At 32.6% G+C, this 18,268-nt stretch overlaps 1 protein-coding gene across 4 annotated transcripts in view; it reads right to left on the bottom strand.

Moving 5' to 3' along the window:
* Positions 1-1,624: 1,624 nt before the first annotated feature.
* LOC144958617 (glycerol-3-phosphate dehydrogenase, mitochondrial-like) overlaps positions 1,625-18,268 on the bottom strand; it is a 50,413-nt gene continuing 33,769 nt past the window's right edge. For 3 of the 4 annotated variants that reach the window (XR_013642483.1, XM_078890706.1, XM_078890707.1), the window contains one exon: positions 1,625-9,568. Coding sequence is in view for 3 of the 4 variants with exons in the window: in XM_078890706.1 (XP_078746832.1) it covers positions 9,446-9,568 (123 nt within the window). In the remaining variant the exon portion in view is untranslated. Of the gene's footprint in view, positions 9,569-16,582; positions 16,665-18,268 lie in introns of all 4 variants that reach the window. The other variant, XM_078890708.1, reaches the window with a different exon arrangement.

Genomic DNA, 18,268 nt, shown 5'->3' with positions numbered 1-18,268 from the left:
GAAACAGTAAGACAAAGGGGAAGGATTCAAATGGGGAACATGTGTAGATTCCAAGGGCATACTATCAGTGTTCTTTGTTTGAGATCACATAAAAGTCCCATACAGACACAAACACGGGTGTCCACTAAGAGGAACACACTCATATGTTTACAAATCACTATATTATATTATGTAAGAGAAAAAATAATACAGTACATAACAGAGAGATGATTTACAAGGGAAAAAAATATAATCTCCCAAAACTACAACTATACATTCGACTGTTATCCTCCCAGCCAGGACAAAATCAAGTAATCTCATTCAAAGACAAAAACAGAAAGCATGTTGGAAAACAGATATAGGGAGATAGAAGACGTAGTAAGTACCTCCCTGCCCAAAATGGGAGGTCAGGAACCCCATCCAGTTCCAGCAGACTCCTTCATGATCCAGTGAATGGCGAGACAGAATAAAAAATGGCGAAAGAATGCATTCCTGTCGTACACCTATGTTGATTTCTAGAGCTTCAAATAAATAAATAAATAAATAAATAAAAACAAAGACAAAAGCAAAACTCATTCAGTTTTGTAAAAAAATTTAATCATAAAAGTGAAGACCACTTGTTAAAGACAAGTCCACGATCACAAAGTATGTTTACTATTATGTATAGTGATTATTACAAAATGATATTAACTATGGGAAGAAAATGGGATGCACAAACATAACTGATCATAAAATTTAAGATAGACCACTTTTTCATTTCACTAAAAACACTCATAACAAATCAAGCTTGCAAAGATACATTTTTATCTGAACATACCCACCTTATCGGTTTCACCAATGGAAATATATCCAATATGTCGACTGAAGATTTCTTTTTTTTTTTTCTCTTTAAATAATGTTTACTAATGCCAGCAACACTTGAAGGTCATAGATTTTTATCGCCAGAGAAAAGTTGTAGATATGAAGTTAAAAGCATAAAAATGTCCAAGAGGACTGATTCAACTAGAGAACCGAGGAATCCACGACAATTCCATCAATTGCCTATTTTGATATTGCATAAGTCTCATCCAAGCACAAGCAAAGGATCCCATTATGAAGGATACACTCAAATGTTTACCCTAGAGCACAAGACTATTCAAGACTAAAAACTATCATAGTACACAATTAAGAGATCATTTACAAGGGAAAAAATATCGTTAATAAAAAACATATAACAATAAATTTGACTGTTTCCATCTGTTGAAAATCCCGCCATGATCAGGAAAAACCCGAGTAATCTCGATGCAGACCAAAGACAGAGAGCAACATGGAAAGAGAAAAGAGATATAGGGGGATATAGGACACAATAAAAGTGACCTCTCTACCCACCTCTGAAGACCCCATCCAGGCGACTGAAGACAACAAAACACAGAATTGCAGATTATAAACGGTCAATCGGCTGCCAAGCTTCATATAATGTGAAACTTGAAAATAACATTCAAAACAGATAAAGATTGAAAACAAACAAAAAACAAAACAAAAAATAAGTGAGGAAATAGGGCAATAAACATCCTAAAACAAGAAAAAAGACCCAACAAAAGACAAACATACAAAAATAAAAATAAAAAAAACAAAAACAAAACAAAAAAACCCCAAACAACTGTGGTTGTTTTATTCAATTATCTTGGATTTTATTTATTCAACCAATTCTAAACTTTCTTGTTTGATATCCTCTTCCCTGGTGATCAACGATGACTTTGATGGTAAATTGAGCAGCAGCAGTACAAAAGTGGAAGATAGATATCCATCTATTACATTTTACTTACAAACACTCGTTATCATTAAATTGAGACGTGTATATAATGTAAAAGAGTGACCATTACGTAAATTATGTAATGCTCAAAGAGTGATCACTAATCTAATGTTGATAAAGCATAATCATATTGTAATCAATACTGTATGACAAAGTTTCTTATTGGATTTTTTTTAAAATGGCAGAAATTAATTTTAAAAAGGAATCGAACTACATTAGATGGATGGAGCAAACATTACAAATATCATTTATATACTACAACATGTATTGTGGTGGATAATATTGGAATTGTAAAAAATCTAATGTCAATAAATATGTTATTCTATGAAAAATATTTTTAAAATGTACAACATAACGTTCTATATATCATTATCATGCAAATTGAAAATGAACAAAAAATCAAAAAAAAAAATTTTTTCAGTGGTTTTACAGCAATCACCACATTTTATGTCATTTTAATGTCAATAAAAGGGAAGATAAAAAAAAGTCAAACGATTTAGATCTAGCTAAAAGTAATAAAGATTTTTTTTAAAAAGCTGAAAGGGGCAATTCAACTCCGATTAAAAGTAGACAAAAGAGCAATATATCCTTGTAGCTCGTTTGAACCAATTTACAGTTCCACACTGACTCGGTTACAATATAAGAATTATAATACAAACACTGAATTAGAAAACCAACAAAGGAACATAATATAATATAACAAACAGGTAATTCATAAGTGAAAAATATTATATTTCACAAAAAGATATGTTCTTAATCCCTTCAAAGATGAGCAAAGATGAAGGATGTATGTCTCCGAGTCACAATTAGGTGTTTGTAAGAAAATATTTTAAGCATGGTCTGGGCACAAAATATAATTTTTACAATATAAATTTACCTCTTTATAAACAGACTCATCCAAACAGACTCCGCTTACAGCATGCTCATTCTTTAATATACTAAAATAAGATAAAATTAACCATTTAGCACAATCTATACAAACAATCGAAATGTTTTGTGTAGGCTACACACACACACACACACACACACACACACACACTCTTATCCAATAAATTTCTTGGCTTTAAACATATCCATTATACAGGTAATGAAAATCGACAGTGATAACAATAGGCAGGTTTTGGCAGTTTCTTAGAAACAGTATGGAGGTGTAAGATAGAGATAGATAGGCCAGGGTCATGGCAAACAGGTGTCCTATCATTGAGGTACATTGACGCAATGCAGGAAGCAGGTTTAGCAAGGGGAGAACCAGTTTCGTGAAGAGGGGGACAACATTAAAAAAAGAGAAGAATAGAAGGAAAGAGATGAGAGCAAACATACGGCCACCAGGTTAAATTAAGCAATCAAACCGTTTGACTTTATAATTTTAACTGAAATTTTGAGAACATAGCAATGACCATTGTAAAAAAAACCCCAAAAGAATCTTGCATAAATTATGAGTCCGTAAAGATAATAATTAGACAAAAATAACGAACTTCTTAACCTCTCATCTAAAACCTATGGTATGTTTTCATTGCGTAATGTAACAAAGAAAGGATTGGTCTGATCTAAAAAAGCAAAGAAAAAAAATAAAAATAAAAATTTAGAATTACTTTAAATGGGCCAATGAAAGTTTCAGACATGCAACCTAACGTATACATTTATAAAACTCAGAAGAGCAACAAAATATTTAAACTAATTAGAACTTTGGGACTTAGAAACAAAAATAAGATCAGAATCAGCTTATTGACAAAGTCCAGCTATAAGCACGTTCTGCCTGATATTTGAGCACCATGCTTATAAACTCCTCGTCCATGATGATTATCTATCACTTTATTGTCAGTCCATTAACAAAATGTCATAATTGCACAAAAGTATTAGCACAATACATATTGCATATCATAATCATACCAGGAGGGAAGAAAAAAAAAGGAAAAAGAAAATCAAAAGATTTTTTTTTAAACACCAAAAAATTAAAATAAAAATAAACAAAAGTAAACGTGATTTTCATAAAATTTGGGTTTAAACGCAAACTCTAATTTAATTTATTCTTTTCTTCTTTTTTCTCTTAATTTTTTGTTTACAAAAAAAAAAAGAAGAAAATCAGCCCCTCCCCCTCCTTTCCAAAATTTCTTTTTTTTAAAATTCAAACCAAACCATACAACTACACAATGTCATGTTGACAGAAACTGGATTGAAATGAAATGAAACTCATAGCCACCAACAATCCACGGAGATCAAAACAATTACAAAGTAAAAACTGGTTGAACCAAATTTCAAGGGAATGGCATAGTCAGTCGTTTCAAAACAGCTCGTAAACTGCATGTATTAAATAAGACTAGTTTTACTCAAAGAGCTGGAATTGACTGCTATAAAACCAACCTATTGTGATGAAAGTATTAAAAGTTGTAAAGATTAATGAAGAGATGGTCCTTATTCATATTAACTAATTATGCATCATTACTCAATTGTCCTTGCATGTTGGTAAGTGGACGATTACAACTCGTAAAAGAATGATTCGTAATAGTTATTACAGCAATAACCAATATTACAATTCAGACTGAGTGAAATGTATGATGCCATGCAAATGAGTTCTATATTAAATACTCTCAGAATCATTTAGAACTTGCCAACAATGACAAACAAAAAAACAACTGACAACTCAAATTAATTTTTGATTTATCAATCATTTTTTTGTTGTTGTTGCCATTTTTGGTTTAACCAATTTTTACAGTGTAAGTAAATGGAAAAAAAAAACCCCAGAAAACTCAAGGGCTACATTTCAATGGAACTTCAACAATACAAAACGTAGAATTGAAATGATGATATTTATTATAAGTATAAAAAGCTTCCAAGCTGCCCAAGTCATTTGCCATAGTGGGAATCATTTACGATCTCAATGAGACACATCTAAAAAAGACTTGAAAAATAAAAAATATATATATAATAATTATAATTTACAATTTATTTTTAAAAAATAAAATAAAATAAATGGCAGTAAATACGACATAGTATATCATAAATTTTATCACACAGATCATAGAATGTTTATACACATGAATAAAGTGTTGAGATAAAAAAAAAGATGAATAAGTTAGGATATCATTTGTCAGATTATCTGGTGCAATCCAATTTTGAGTAAAATAAATGCTTTATCAAAACATTGTATAAGCGGACAGAAAAATTTATCATCTTAAAAAATTACGTAAATTTTCATCCTAGTTCAATAGTGGTTTACAATTATATTGAAATAAAGGTGGTTTTATTATATTTATAATTAACACAATTATCTTGATTAAAACAATCCAACCTATCTGAATTTTAAAGCCTAAAAAAATATTGTAAGTTATAACAATCCATAGTTATTTCTCGTGTATTCCCTTGTCCTTATTGTTTCTTAATAGTAAATATTTTACTTCATTTTTTTCTTAATTTAATATAAATAATATTCATATCACTTCAAATAATAAAACATTACAAAACAACAGCAATGACTGACTCGGATTGATTCCTTAAGGGACAGTTTGGGGCTTTGAAAAAAACCCCATTAATTACCTGTTTTTGGGTAGTTTTTAATCATCATGTATCGTCATTATAGGATAAAAACACAATTTTGGTTTAAAAAACACAAAAAAATACATTATCTGTGTTGATACCCGGTTTGCGTCCTGAATTGTGTTTTAAGGAGTCCTTTCTTTCCTATGTTCAGCATCAGTAAAAGGAAAATGATGGGATAGTCAAAAGATCTAGATTGAGTTAACTTGAAACTGAGAAAAAAGGTAAAGCAAAAGAGATCGGAAGTGGATCAAAGCCCAATCTTATCCTAGAGTCCCAGGTCATACAAAGGCACCGTCATAGGATATAATATCAGCCAAATTAGTTCTTGTAAATGTTTTAGAAAAGCATATTATTTAAAAATAACAACAACAAACAGTTAAATAGTTTATTGTAGAAGAGGAGATGATTTACAAGGAAAATAAATCATCACTACCTATAAAATAACAAATCCATCTATATTACTATTACTCACTCAGCATGGGTAACACTGAACAGAACACAAGCAAAACTTGGGAGAACAGCTGGAAGCATGAAAAAGCGGGGGGCTGGCTGAGACTAGTTTGTCTACATGTGGATGCCCAGAGCAGACAATGGAGCACATCCTTAGAGAATGCCAGGATGGGCCCAGCTGCATTGACCATGACATAACAGTCTGCTCCCCAGATGCTGTGGAGTGGGTTTGGTGTTGGAGCGACAAACTATGATGATGACTCAGCAAAAAAGACTCCAGACAAAGCACAGATGGAACTAAAGGATCTTATTTCAGGACAAAGAAATAATACACTGACATAGAAAGAACAAGTAATGAAGAAAAATAGACGAGATAGAAAAAGTGTGGACCAATGAAGAACTCACCAGCCCTTGAGTCCAATGTTTCCCCAAATCTGAAGGAAGCATCGTCGGACAAGTGGCAATGAGCTAGCATAGCACCTCTATCACAGCCTTATCACGGCATTCATTTATACAGGAGATACAAATAGAGTAGGAAAGACTAAAAGTTTCAGTAAATGTTGCGGGCACTTTTGTGTGTTTTTTTTTCTTCTGCAAATCTATCACAATGCAGTGGGATTTGGAATAATTCAAAATGAGTTTTCTGATTTGTTAAGTAACAACAAAAATAGCACCTGCAGTAGACTTCTTGGGACATCCTCATAGATTCAGACTGCCCCTGTATCACCCCTATGAAATGATATTGTCCCGCATACTAGCAGCCACATTATTAATGAGCAAATGATTGTGAATTAGGACCTAATTATATTGGAATTTTTATCAATTCAAATGAGGTAAAAAATATCGATATATATATATTTATATATATAAAGACTGTCAAACGCGTCAAAGTCAATGGTTAAAGCAACACACCAAGAATCAATTAGAAGTTAATAAAAACAAAAAAACAAACAAGCTAAATTAAAACACCAAACATCTATCATACAATTCAAACTGAACGGATAAAGCAGTACATCCTGTATCAATTCTGAAAGGAAAAAATAAAGATTAAAACGATTTCGTGAAGGCTCTCGTTATTCCTAGACATTTCTATGAACTTTTTTAAAAATTAGTTATTCCCTTGATGATCATAGTTATCATTTGAATTTTGTCAAAATAAGACAGTTAATAACTATACCAGTTGCATTAAAAAATAATTTGATACTTCCCACAACAGACTCATTCTCCTTACAGTAAAGTATCATTCCCCCACCCCTTTCATCATTACTCTAAATGAAAAGGAACCTGTGAACATGTTTGGAAATTTGAAAACAAAAAAAAAAGATTCTCAAACGTAACTGGAAACAATCTCAACGTTTCATGAAGTTAAAAATAAGCAGCCTCTTAATTTGAGAAATTGAATTTTTGTTCTTATCCAAAAGAATATAAAGTTTAATTAATATTAATTAATATAATTAATATCATGATGCACTAAAATATACTTATATTGTTGCAGGCTGTCCTTTGGGGAGTTGATGCAATCCTTTGTATCCTAGGCCATCTCAATCCAAATATAAATGAAAGGCAGCTGCCCTGGTGCCTTTCCATCTACCCCAAAATGAAGTGAAATACATGGTTTCTATTTTTATAATCCGAGAGTGCACTTTGCAAGAAAGAAAAAAATAACATCAGATACTTTTTGTACTGCTCCAGCCATAACTCAAAAGAAACAAGAATACAGATTTAAACACACACACACACGTACACAAACATACATATATACACACACACACACACACACACAGAGAGAGAGAGAGAGAGAGAGAGAGAGAGAGAGAGAGAGAGAGAGAGAGAGAGAGAGAGAGAGAGAGAGAGAGAGAGAGAGAGAGAAGACGAAAGAGATTATATATGGATCTATTCAACCAATTACTAAATCACAATAATATACACAGTGACACAGTTTTTATACATTTTGAGCAGAACGGGTAATGGGGAATAATGAAAGGAGAAAAAAAAATCATTTGTAACGATCCTTCCATTCTCATAATATCAATCACGCTACTTAATTAAATTCAAAAGTAATAAACAAAAAATAAATATAACAGCATCAAAAAAGAACAAAACACTAAATATGGAATGTTTTAGGCTCAAAACCCTTCTTCAGCCAATGACCAAAAACAATGTAAACATAAATACATTATTTAAAAAAAACAACAGATCATTGTACTGTCACCGCAGTTTTTCGCGGCCGCAAATTTCACCCTTGACCGCAAAAAGTCGCGAATTTTTATTTGGCCACAAAAAGCCGCAATTTTCGCCGTTTTTGGGCTAAATTGAGGATTTTTGTTGAAAAAAACAAACAAAAGCTATGAAAAATTGTGAAAAGACAGCAACTTTCAATGCTAGCATCCAAAATTGGCACTAAATAACGGACAAACATGCCTAGCCTCCCACCACTAGTGTCGAGCGGAAGTCTCGATGATACCTCAAGTCATCGGCCACCAACACTCAAAACTTCCCGAACTCGATGACCAAGGAAAAGTCGGGAATTCCCGAGAAGTAGCACTTCAACTGAGCTTTGGATGGATTTTTTGTATTAAAACTTAAAATACATTAAATAAATTCACTTTGTATAATAATAAAACATTGATACCTATAACCATTTTGATCTATTTACGACGTTTGTGTTTTGTTAGCTGTTTAAAATATGATATAACGTCAATACCCAATACCAATGACTAGGTATTGAATGAAAGCACCGATGACTAGAGCGATGCTCAAGACTTTTTTGAGTCTCGAGACTCAAAAAAGCATCGAGACACAAAAAAGTCTCGAGCTTCGCTGGAATCATCGCCGACGAAGAGGGGTGAACAATGCAGATAGTACACATTGTTAGTAACGCGTGCGTCGCTCGCGCAGTATAGTCTCGAGACTCGGGACTCAATACGAGAAGCATCGACGACCAAGATTCTCGAGACGAGAAAAGCATCGAGAACTAAGTGGAGGTCGGGAAGTTCTCAGTCGTCGATGACCTGACTTCTCAAAACCTAAAGCATCGTTGACCTTTTGGTGACCCGGGTGCCCTCCCCTACCCACCACTATGGATATCCCAAGCTTTGTTTTTCCCCTTTTTTTTCTCTTTTTACTGAAGAGCTCTCGCGTCCTTCATCCCATAATCCCACTTCCTTTCATCTTACCCCCTCTCTATTCACACCTTGCACTAACGGAGACTGACGTTGGCCTATATTGAAATATAAAGCAATAATAATAATGCTCAAAATTGGATAGTAAGTAGAGAATACAAATTTAATCTTTTTTATTATTATTATTATAATATTATTGCAAACCATTCAAAATGTAAATAAATTCATGTTGACATGTTGTTGACATGAATATTCTACAAAATGCCCTATTTGTGTCAATTTTTTACCGTACATGTTATAATTGATTTTTGTAAAACTAGCGGCAAATTTTTGGCAAATTTTGCTATTTTGATGGCAAATTTTACCATTTTTTATGGCAAATTTTGGCGTTTGAAATGGCAAAAACCGCGGGGACAGATTGTACTTTGTCATTGGCTGAATTTTAGCCCGATACGTTCCATGTTTGGTATTTTGTTCTTTGTTGAAGCTGTTATATTCATTTTTGTTTATTACTTTTTACAGTCCACAGATTCTAGCAGCTTATCACTTTAATTCAATTCACACACTATACACCTCCACCGCTGCGCTCCACTGTAATCTTCTTTCTCTTGGCAGTCACTGCATTCAATTCAGCAGCTTTAGCAAAACGATTGTTGACAACGTTTCCATTCTCTATGGCATTTATCAGCTGTAACGGCAGGGAATAAGTGAGAAGGGGTTGGTGGTGGGATGGGTGGGGATAGGGGTGTGGGAGTGGGAGGGGATTGGAAGAAATATAATATTAAAAAGGTAAAAATACTTCTTGTATCTTTTTTTATTTTTTAAATTAACTTAAGGGGCGATTTGGGTCTTTTCTAAAAAATTTTTAATTACCTATATTGGGCGGTTTTAATCATTCTGTATCGTCAATATACGTTAAAAAACAACATTTATGGTGAAAAAATTTAATTATCTGTGTTGATACCCATTTTGCGATATAATTTGGGGGTCTGACATCAAAAAATATAACAATCTTGTGGCAAACGTTCCAGAAAAACTAATGAAGGAATGACCTCCATATTCTTCCCTCTTGTCAACATTGTACCATAGTGTGTCACCATAGAGAGATTTTACGGCTTTAGCTTATGTTATTAGATCATTGCAATGTTGAGAATCAAAATGTTATGACAAAATTGATGTAAAAAATTCAGATTTAGGATTATAATTTAAAATTCACAAATCTTATCAAAAAAATCTCTCTATGGTGATATAATACATTATCTTTGTGATAAATGTGGAAATTTTCAGACAATTTCATAGAATAGATTCTGAGAATCGTTTGACACAGTTTCCCATACCCTTAGAAAACTGACATATTGAGAAAATAGCAAAATGGCTTCCCGTTTTTCACACATTTCTTACTACCTGTACCAGTTTCGACTGTGTTTTTCGTGCCTTTAAAGACTACCTTAAGAATTTGGACTTCAATTATATTATTTCTAAGATAATAAAATATCATTTTCCACCAAAATCTCAAAATCAAATTTTTGAAGGATTTTCCTAATAATTAGACCCAAACCTCCCCTTAATTGATTTTGATTTTTAAATTAATCTAAATATAGATCTTTTAAAAAAATGTATTAAAGTTATATATATATGCAAAATTGTTCTGTGAATATGAAGGCATTTGTTCAATTATAAAAGTTAAAGAAGCATGCATGAATATTTTAAATCAATCAACTGTCAATGGTATGGCAAAGGTTTTCAGCAGTCCCAATAAAAGTCATTGTTAGAGGCAGTGATAACGGTGCTGCTTGAAGCTCGAAGAAATAAATAACAATATGAAATTGAATGGACGCTTCAATTTAATAATAAATGAAAATAGACAATGTGGACGCTTCAGGTTATCCTTTTATCAACAAAACATGATGAATGAAACACTACAAACAAACGAAAAGAGAGACAGGTTGTTTTGTTTGTTTTTAAGGGTTTTACGGCGCTTGCAACACATTTAAGTTATATCAGCGCCAGTAAAAAGGAAGAAAATGGATAGTAAAAAGTTCTAGAATTACAAATAAAGAAAAGGTAAGACAAAGGGGAACTGGGAACAAATAGGGATCAGATGTAGATTCCAAGAGCATACCACCAATGTACTTAGTTTGAGATCACCTATAAGTCTCATCCGGACACAAGCACAAAATCCAACAGAGAGGAATACACTCAAATGCTTGCATTATACACTAAAAATAACAAATATAATAATACATAACAGAAAGCTGATTTAGAAGGAAAAAAATATCATCTCCCAAAACAATAACTATGCATTTGACTGTTTCCCTCTCAGCCAAGACTCCAACCAGGACCAAGACAAAACCAAGTAACCTCATTCCAAGACAAAGACAGAAAGCATGTTGGAAAACAGATATAAGGGGATAGAAGACACAGTATGGACCTCCTTGCCCGCTATGGGAGGTCAGGATCCCCACCCAGAAGAGAGACAGGAAAATGGCGTTAAAGTGAATAAACAAAACAATTATTTTTAAAACAATTGTTTATTCACCTTAACAACACCGTTTTCACATCTCTCGTTTGTCTGATTGGTCTGTTGTGTTTCATTACGTGTTCTGATGATAAAGGAAACACATTATGAAATTAAATGAAGCTTCAATGAAATTTCCTATTGTTATTTGTTATTGTTAGAGGCAAGAAAAGCTGAATTAGGATCCATCATCGTATCTGATAGATTGTAAGAGTCATTTGTCATGATACTCAGTCTGATTTGAAAAGTGAACAGACTGGCAAAGAGTAATGAAAAAGTAGAAGAGCAAAAAACGGGAGATTTTTCGATTTTTGACTTAAGTCTAAACATTTCAAGTGCCACAAAAAAGCCGTTTTGGTTTTATTACAGTGCTTCAATCTGAATCTTAGGCTATTCAATAATTTATCTATTTATTACCAGTGTCTGGTAAACTACAATTTAAAAGAGTAAAAGAGCCCAGTATGTTGATAAGTTTGAGAGAGAGAGAGAGAGAGAGAGAGAGAGAGAGAGAGAGAGAGAGAGAGAGAGAGAGAGAGAGAGAGAGAGAGAGAGAGAGAGAGAGAGAGAGAGAGAGAGAGAGAGAGAGAAAAAATAATAAATTATTGAGTATTTTATCTATTTCATACACACGCCAATTGCATAACAATATTATAAATACTAAATTCATAAAACAAGAGAAAAAAAAAAAAACTTTAATCAATAACATAAAGGGCTTTTCGTGAGGAAAAAAACAAAAACTACTAATCATTACATGTGATAAATTAAGATTTAAAAAAAAAACAAAAAACAAACGGAGTGAGGTAACCTTCATTCCACTTGCTCTCAGTTTAAAACAGTGAAAATAAAATAACATTGAGATCCAATCGATTCAATAAACAAATAAATAAATAACATCTATTTCTCCAATAAAGAGAATTAAAGCAAAAGAAAGAAAAGACATTTGATCAACAGAAAAAACACACAATATAACAATAATGTTAATAATAATAATAACGACAACAAAAACAATAACAAAAATAACAACAACAACAACAATAATAATCATAATAATAATAATAATAATAATAATAATAATAATAATAATAATAATAATAATAATAATAATAATAATAATAATAATAATAATAATAATAATAATAGTAATAATAATGACAAACAACAACAACAATAATAATAATGATGATGATGATGAAGATGATGATGATGTGATGATAATAATAATAATAAAAATAATAATAATTATAATAAGAAAAGAAAAGTAGGATAGCAAACTGAAATGCATAATTCAAAATAAAGGGGGACAGGTTGACTTATAACACATTAAATGAGTGTTAGAGATTTGCGAGTCTTTAGTATATTGGCTCATAAAATTCACCAGGAGCATCTGCAATAAGATCTATACAATTTTCAATGAGGGTGGAGGGTTAGGGGGGTCAGATGCACTGTAGAACACAGTTGGATTAATTTAACAATGCCCCATGAACTTTCAATCGCAATGCCAATATGGAACAAAAGTGTGATGTCAAAAAACAAAAAAATGGTTCCCATCTCATTGGAAGTGTTAATCCACTCTTCACTTCAGGAGAACTGTATACAAACAGCTTGTGTAAATGGCATCTTAATTTCTAGTCTAAATATATGCGAGTTTTCAATAAGTAGCATCCATCCTTGCTCTTTTACCTCCCGTAATCCTCAGAATCTCCTATTCATCCTGCTACTAAAAAAAAAGTTACACCCCCTTATGATTCAATATGTAACCTATTCATTATTAGTCCTCTGAGGGAATGGTTATATAAACACTTCCAATGATTTTGGAACTGGAAAAGTAGAAGGTGTGACATCACAACTTTTCTTCTCTATTGGATGCACAAAGACACGACAAAGGGATATAGACATTGTGCGTTAGATTACAAAAACAAACACCGTTTTCCTTTTTTTAAAAGAAAAATATTTTTTATAGTGAGCAAAAGCTATGATAATTGAAGTGGTTCGTGACATCTAAAGCAATGTGTGAGCTGAAAATTATATAATGAAATATCATATAAAAATTATTTTATGAAAAAACAGTCACGTCTTTCTATTCCAGAACTCCACAATCCGGATGTCTCCGTTATCCAGACAGGTTGCCTGGGGACGGAAAAAAGGTTGCCTGGGGACGGAAAATTTCTCTTCTATATTTGTACACTTTAGGGTCTGATTCCACTAGTCGGGTGTCTCTGTAATCCAGACAAAATGCTGGGAACAGAGGTGTTTGGATTGGAGAGATGCGACTGTATCTAACGCTTGTGTCACCGATCAGTCTTCATATGTAGGTACAGGATGTCCGACTTGAACCATGCAAGTGCCATGTGCGTTAATAAAAAACATTTTTTAGTTTATATTAAAGCCCAACCCATCCCCTACTCTTGTGACCAACAAAGAATACCCACAATTCTGTTAATTGGTGGGAATAGTCATGTGATCTAAACACACATGACAAGTGCTATCGCCGAAGCCGCAGCACAGTTATTTTTTTCTCAAAATCGCTTCTCTTGCAACTTACAGGATTAGAGTCGGACAGACCTGCCTAGTATGCAGGTCTGGTCAGAAGTCCCTCATGTCTATTTTTAGTACATAAAAAAAAGTTTGATGCTTGCATGGTTAGAAATGCACATGACAAAAACAATTGTCATTTATATCGTTTGATTTTGTGTCAAATGCTGACATACTAAGAAAATCAATGTAAAAAAAATAATTGCAAAGAATTTGATACCACATTGAGAAAAACATAAAAATTATAATTGAAGTATATTTATCTTTAATACAAACATTATCATGTTTTGCATCCACTATGAGTCTCATCCCAATTTAACTCTTGTTCTTCTTCTTTTTGTTTATCTTCGTCTTCTTCTTCTTCTTCTTCCTTTTTAAGTCTGAGACTATTCCAGTGTCATAATGTCGATGGTATGAACGAAACCAAGTGGGCATCCCCTATTGAGTGGGGCACTATAAACGTGGATGGCTTCTTCTTATTTCATTGAATATCACCGAGGGGTAATTTCACTTTGTCGTTTAGGCCTTTGCAAGATATTGTCACTTTGTGACGCTTTCTTCTATGTTAAAGCTGTTAAGCTCTAAATCAGTTTCATGTTTTTTATCACCAATAGAGAAGAGACAACCTTGTCACATAAGTTTCAATGAAGCAAATCTTTGATACAGCTCTTTAGGTGAAAATGCTACAGACTTAGGTCCTGCTGTTTCAACCAGATGAGCAAAATCAGAAATTATGATTTAAAATAAACTTAACTCTTTCAGCGCCATTGGCCAGATCAGAATCTGTTCTACTGGTCAATGGCTGAACAGTGCAGCCGATCTTGAAAGGCAAAAATAATAATGTAATCCAATCCTGCTTTCTACAAAAGTACTATAAATTGAACCAATGGTATCATTTCTTTCATCAGAACATTCAATTGACCCTAGGGGGGGGGGGGGTATTTTAATTGAGATTTTGCATCGATTTCGAATGCCGCTTTGCCTTAGCTCAATCAGGTGTCAGCTATTTTGTGATGGAAATGCGAATATAGCATCAGCGCTGAAAGAGTTAAGTCACTCCATTAAAGGAACATGTCCAAGGATGACAAGAGTAGGATGAATTCGTTAGCAGAAACAGATAAAAACACAAAATATATGAGAAAAGACGATCTCTTACTCTGGAGCAAGAAAATGATATTCAGTATAGATTTTGATAAGGGAATGACATTTTGTATATAAAAACGTGTTGAGAAGTTCTGTTCTACCAGAGATAACAGTGACCGGAATAATTGCAGACACCTTGATCTTAGATATGAAATATTAGACAAAATCTTATGTAACTTTTCATTTTAATCTTTAAAATAACAGATTGATAATCATTGTTGTCAAATCATCAGAATGACTGTCGTCTCTTAAGGCGTTATGTTAAGACATTTCTTCAAAATATAATTTTGCACTACAAAGCAAATATAAATATACACTGTAAGTTACAAACAGTAAAAGTTAATGATTTTAAAAAATGTGTATATTGAAGCTATGAACAGAACAGATATGCTGAAATTCAAAATGCCGAAGCTTTATGTACATATAAATGAATACAAACCAAATGTATAAACGTAAAATGTGCATATGAATAAGCCTACTGCATGATGAATGCCTGGATGTAGACATTGAATAAAATTGCTGGAATGCCATCCTGCATGTTTTTGTTTTTGTTATCTTACTTTTAACTTCTTTTAAAAAATAAAAAACTCCATTTAACATAAAAACAATGCAAAATACACAGTTGTTGGTAGCAAAGAATAAAATCCTGCACTTGTAATGATTTTAAAAATGAATATCACTGTATTCTAAAACGAAGTTTGACTATGTCATATGACAAGGGAAAAGAACCGTTCTTATCTTGCTAGAATGAATTCAATGGTCATTTAATTATGCTCCAAGGTAGACAATGTTGAATGGGATATTTTATTAATGACAAAAAAATCTTCCAGTTTCTGTATAAATCTGATTTTACCTTTTGGTAATTTATTAATAATCAATTCAACGTGTATTATAATCATATTAAAACTCCAACACACCAAAATTTATATAAAAAGAAGAATTTGCAAATTTATGATAACACAATAATCACATTAACTAAATATTTTTTTTAACATTACGCTTTTCAATAATGGTAATAAATAAAAAGAAATAACTTATACTGTCTGTGAGTGTCAATCAAAAAGTATAATAATCTAAAATATTACTATTTAAAAATTTGAAGGCAAATGAAAACCCAAAGTCATACATCTAAATATCCGATCTCAATATTTTCAAGTCCAATTTTGCAACACAACCATTCTACAAAATAAGCTGAGTAAAAACAAACAAACATATCTTAATCATTATGGTACACACATCCTCCATATGTAAAGCCTCACACAAACCTACAGCAGGCATCACAAAATCTCATAAAAAGAATATACCGAAAAATAAAATTTTACAAGCGTTGATGAGTAATAAGTAAACAAAAAAAAAAAAAAAAGAAAAAAAGGGTAGCTGTTATCTTTATTTGAAACAATAAAAAATGTAAGCAGTAAAAACTGTCAGTATTTCAGCCCTGTACATATTGAAGCAAACTTTAAATAATAGTCAAAATAAAAAAAAATTTAAAAAGCAGGTGAAATTTACCGAAAAGTCCACACCACGAGGCGTGGATATATAATCAACTCTAGCTTAGAGTTGGTTGTAATTTGTTTATACGACGACAAACCTGGACACGCAATGGCGACACGTTGGTGGAGAAAATATATGTGGAAAAAGAAGTGCAAAAAAAAAGCCAAAGATCATGGCTATTAAATCACCTGCTTTTTATGTTTGTTGTTGCAGTTTTACTTTTGTCCGGTTTGAAATTTTGATGGATAATTCAATTCTTAAGATACAAAAAGTTGGAACGAGATAATGATGTACGATGAGTATTGTAGAGCAAAGAAAATGACTTGTGCAAGTTCCATGTCTACGACAAACAATGCTCATTGTTAAAGCCCAAGCCCTGGATCAGAGAAAAAGCTGTATAAATGACATCTCCCTTTCCTGCATAAGATTTACAGAGTAGAGGCACAAACGTCCATTGAAAGGTATAGCTGCACAGACTGACATTGGAAAAAAAATATATATCCTAACAAAACTGAGTTGACAGCAAGTTATCAAAGTGAGTCAGTTCACACTGGGCAGCAGATGCTTAAAATTCATTGGGTGAAGATAAACATCTAAGAAGAATAGATTCATTCAAAGATCTTTATTTCAATCAGCTTCTCACAATTGAGGTTACTCATACAAATCCCCTACTTTCAAAACAAACATTATGTCACATCATTTTCGATAGTAATCCTTCAGAACAAGATAAAGGTGTTATAAACACAAGAGCTCTATAAAGACATTGTGAAATTTGTACATGCACACAAACATTATTAATATCACAAAACACACACAAATCAAGTCCACTTGCTTCAGTTCTGCTTTTGTTCTTCATTCGCCAACACCAGTTTCTATTTAATATAATTAGCCATTGTACCTAGAGTAATCATTTTGGTAAATCATTTCTTCTTCACTAATGCAAACTTGGAAAAATGGTCCCAAAAAATAACGAGCCTCTTAATTATTGCTTTAGACCTTTAGAGTATTTTTGAGGGTTAATGCACACTATGAGTTAAAGACTGCAAGAAAAAGGATCATTTTAACAACTCAATATAATCAATGTTTCCAGTCTTTTAAAACTATTATCAAAAACCCCTATATCTTTAAATGGAAGATTATTTCATATATTATATAAAATTCCCTTTATTCATCCCAAAGGGGAAATTTGTCTTTAGGGTCTATTCCAAGGGAAGATTGGAATAACCCAGGCATCAGCTAAGTGAGCTAGGGCAAGGTGACTTGGTCAAGGCCACACAGCGCAGTGGTGGGTGATCGAACTCGGTACCTTTCGGGTATGAAGCAAACACTGTACCGCTGAGCCATGCTGCCCCCATGAATTTGCTCTACCCTTCTCCGGTGGAATTTCTTGCTGTTATTGTACATTTTAAAGTCATTTCCTTGCCTTTGAATTTTTCTGATTGATCTACTTTCGAATATATTTTTAACAGTGATTTGTTGATTATTCTTTAATTCACATAAATACAGCATCTCCTCTGACTTGCCTCTAAGTTTCTCATTTAAAAATCTTTGCTGATCATTATTGTACTGATTCTATTCCCTATTCGTTTTCATACTAATTTTCTCAAATATTCAGTATACTGTTGCTGGCAGCCTTATCATTCTTCTCAGAGAGCCATGGCCCTTTTAAGGATTAACGATCTAGATCATATTGAATGTGAC

Source organism: Berghia stephanieae, chromosome 13 (assembly GCF_034508935.2).
Source record: "Berghia stephanieae isolate SIO BIC M18660-M18661 chromosome 13, UCSD_Bste_1.3, whole genome shotgun sequence".
NCBI classification, from domain to species: domain Eukaryota; kingdom Metazoa; phylum Mollusca; class Gastropoda; order Nudibranchia; family Aeolidiidae; genus Berghia; species Berghia stephanieae.
This window is presented reverse-complemented; position numbering and strand designations above follow the sequence as displayed.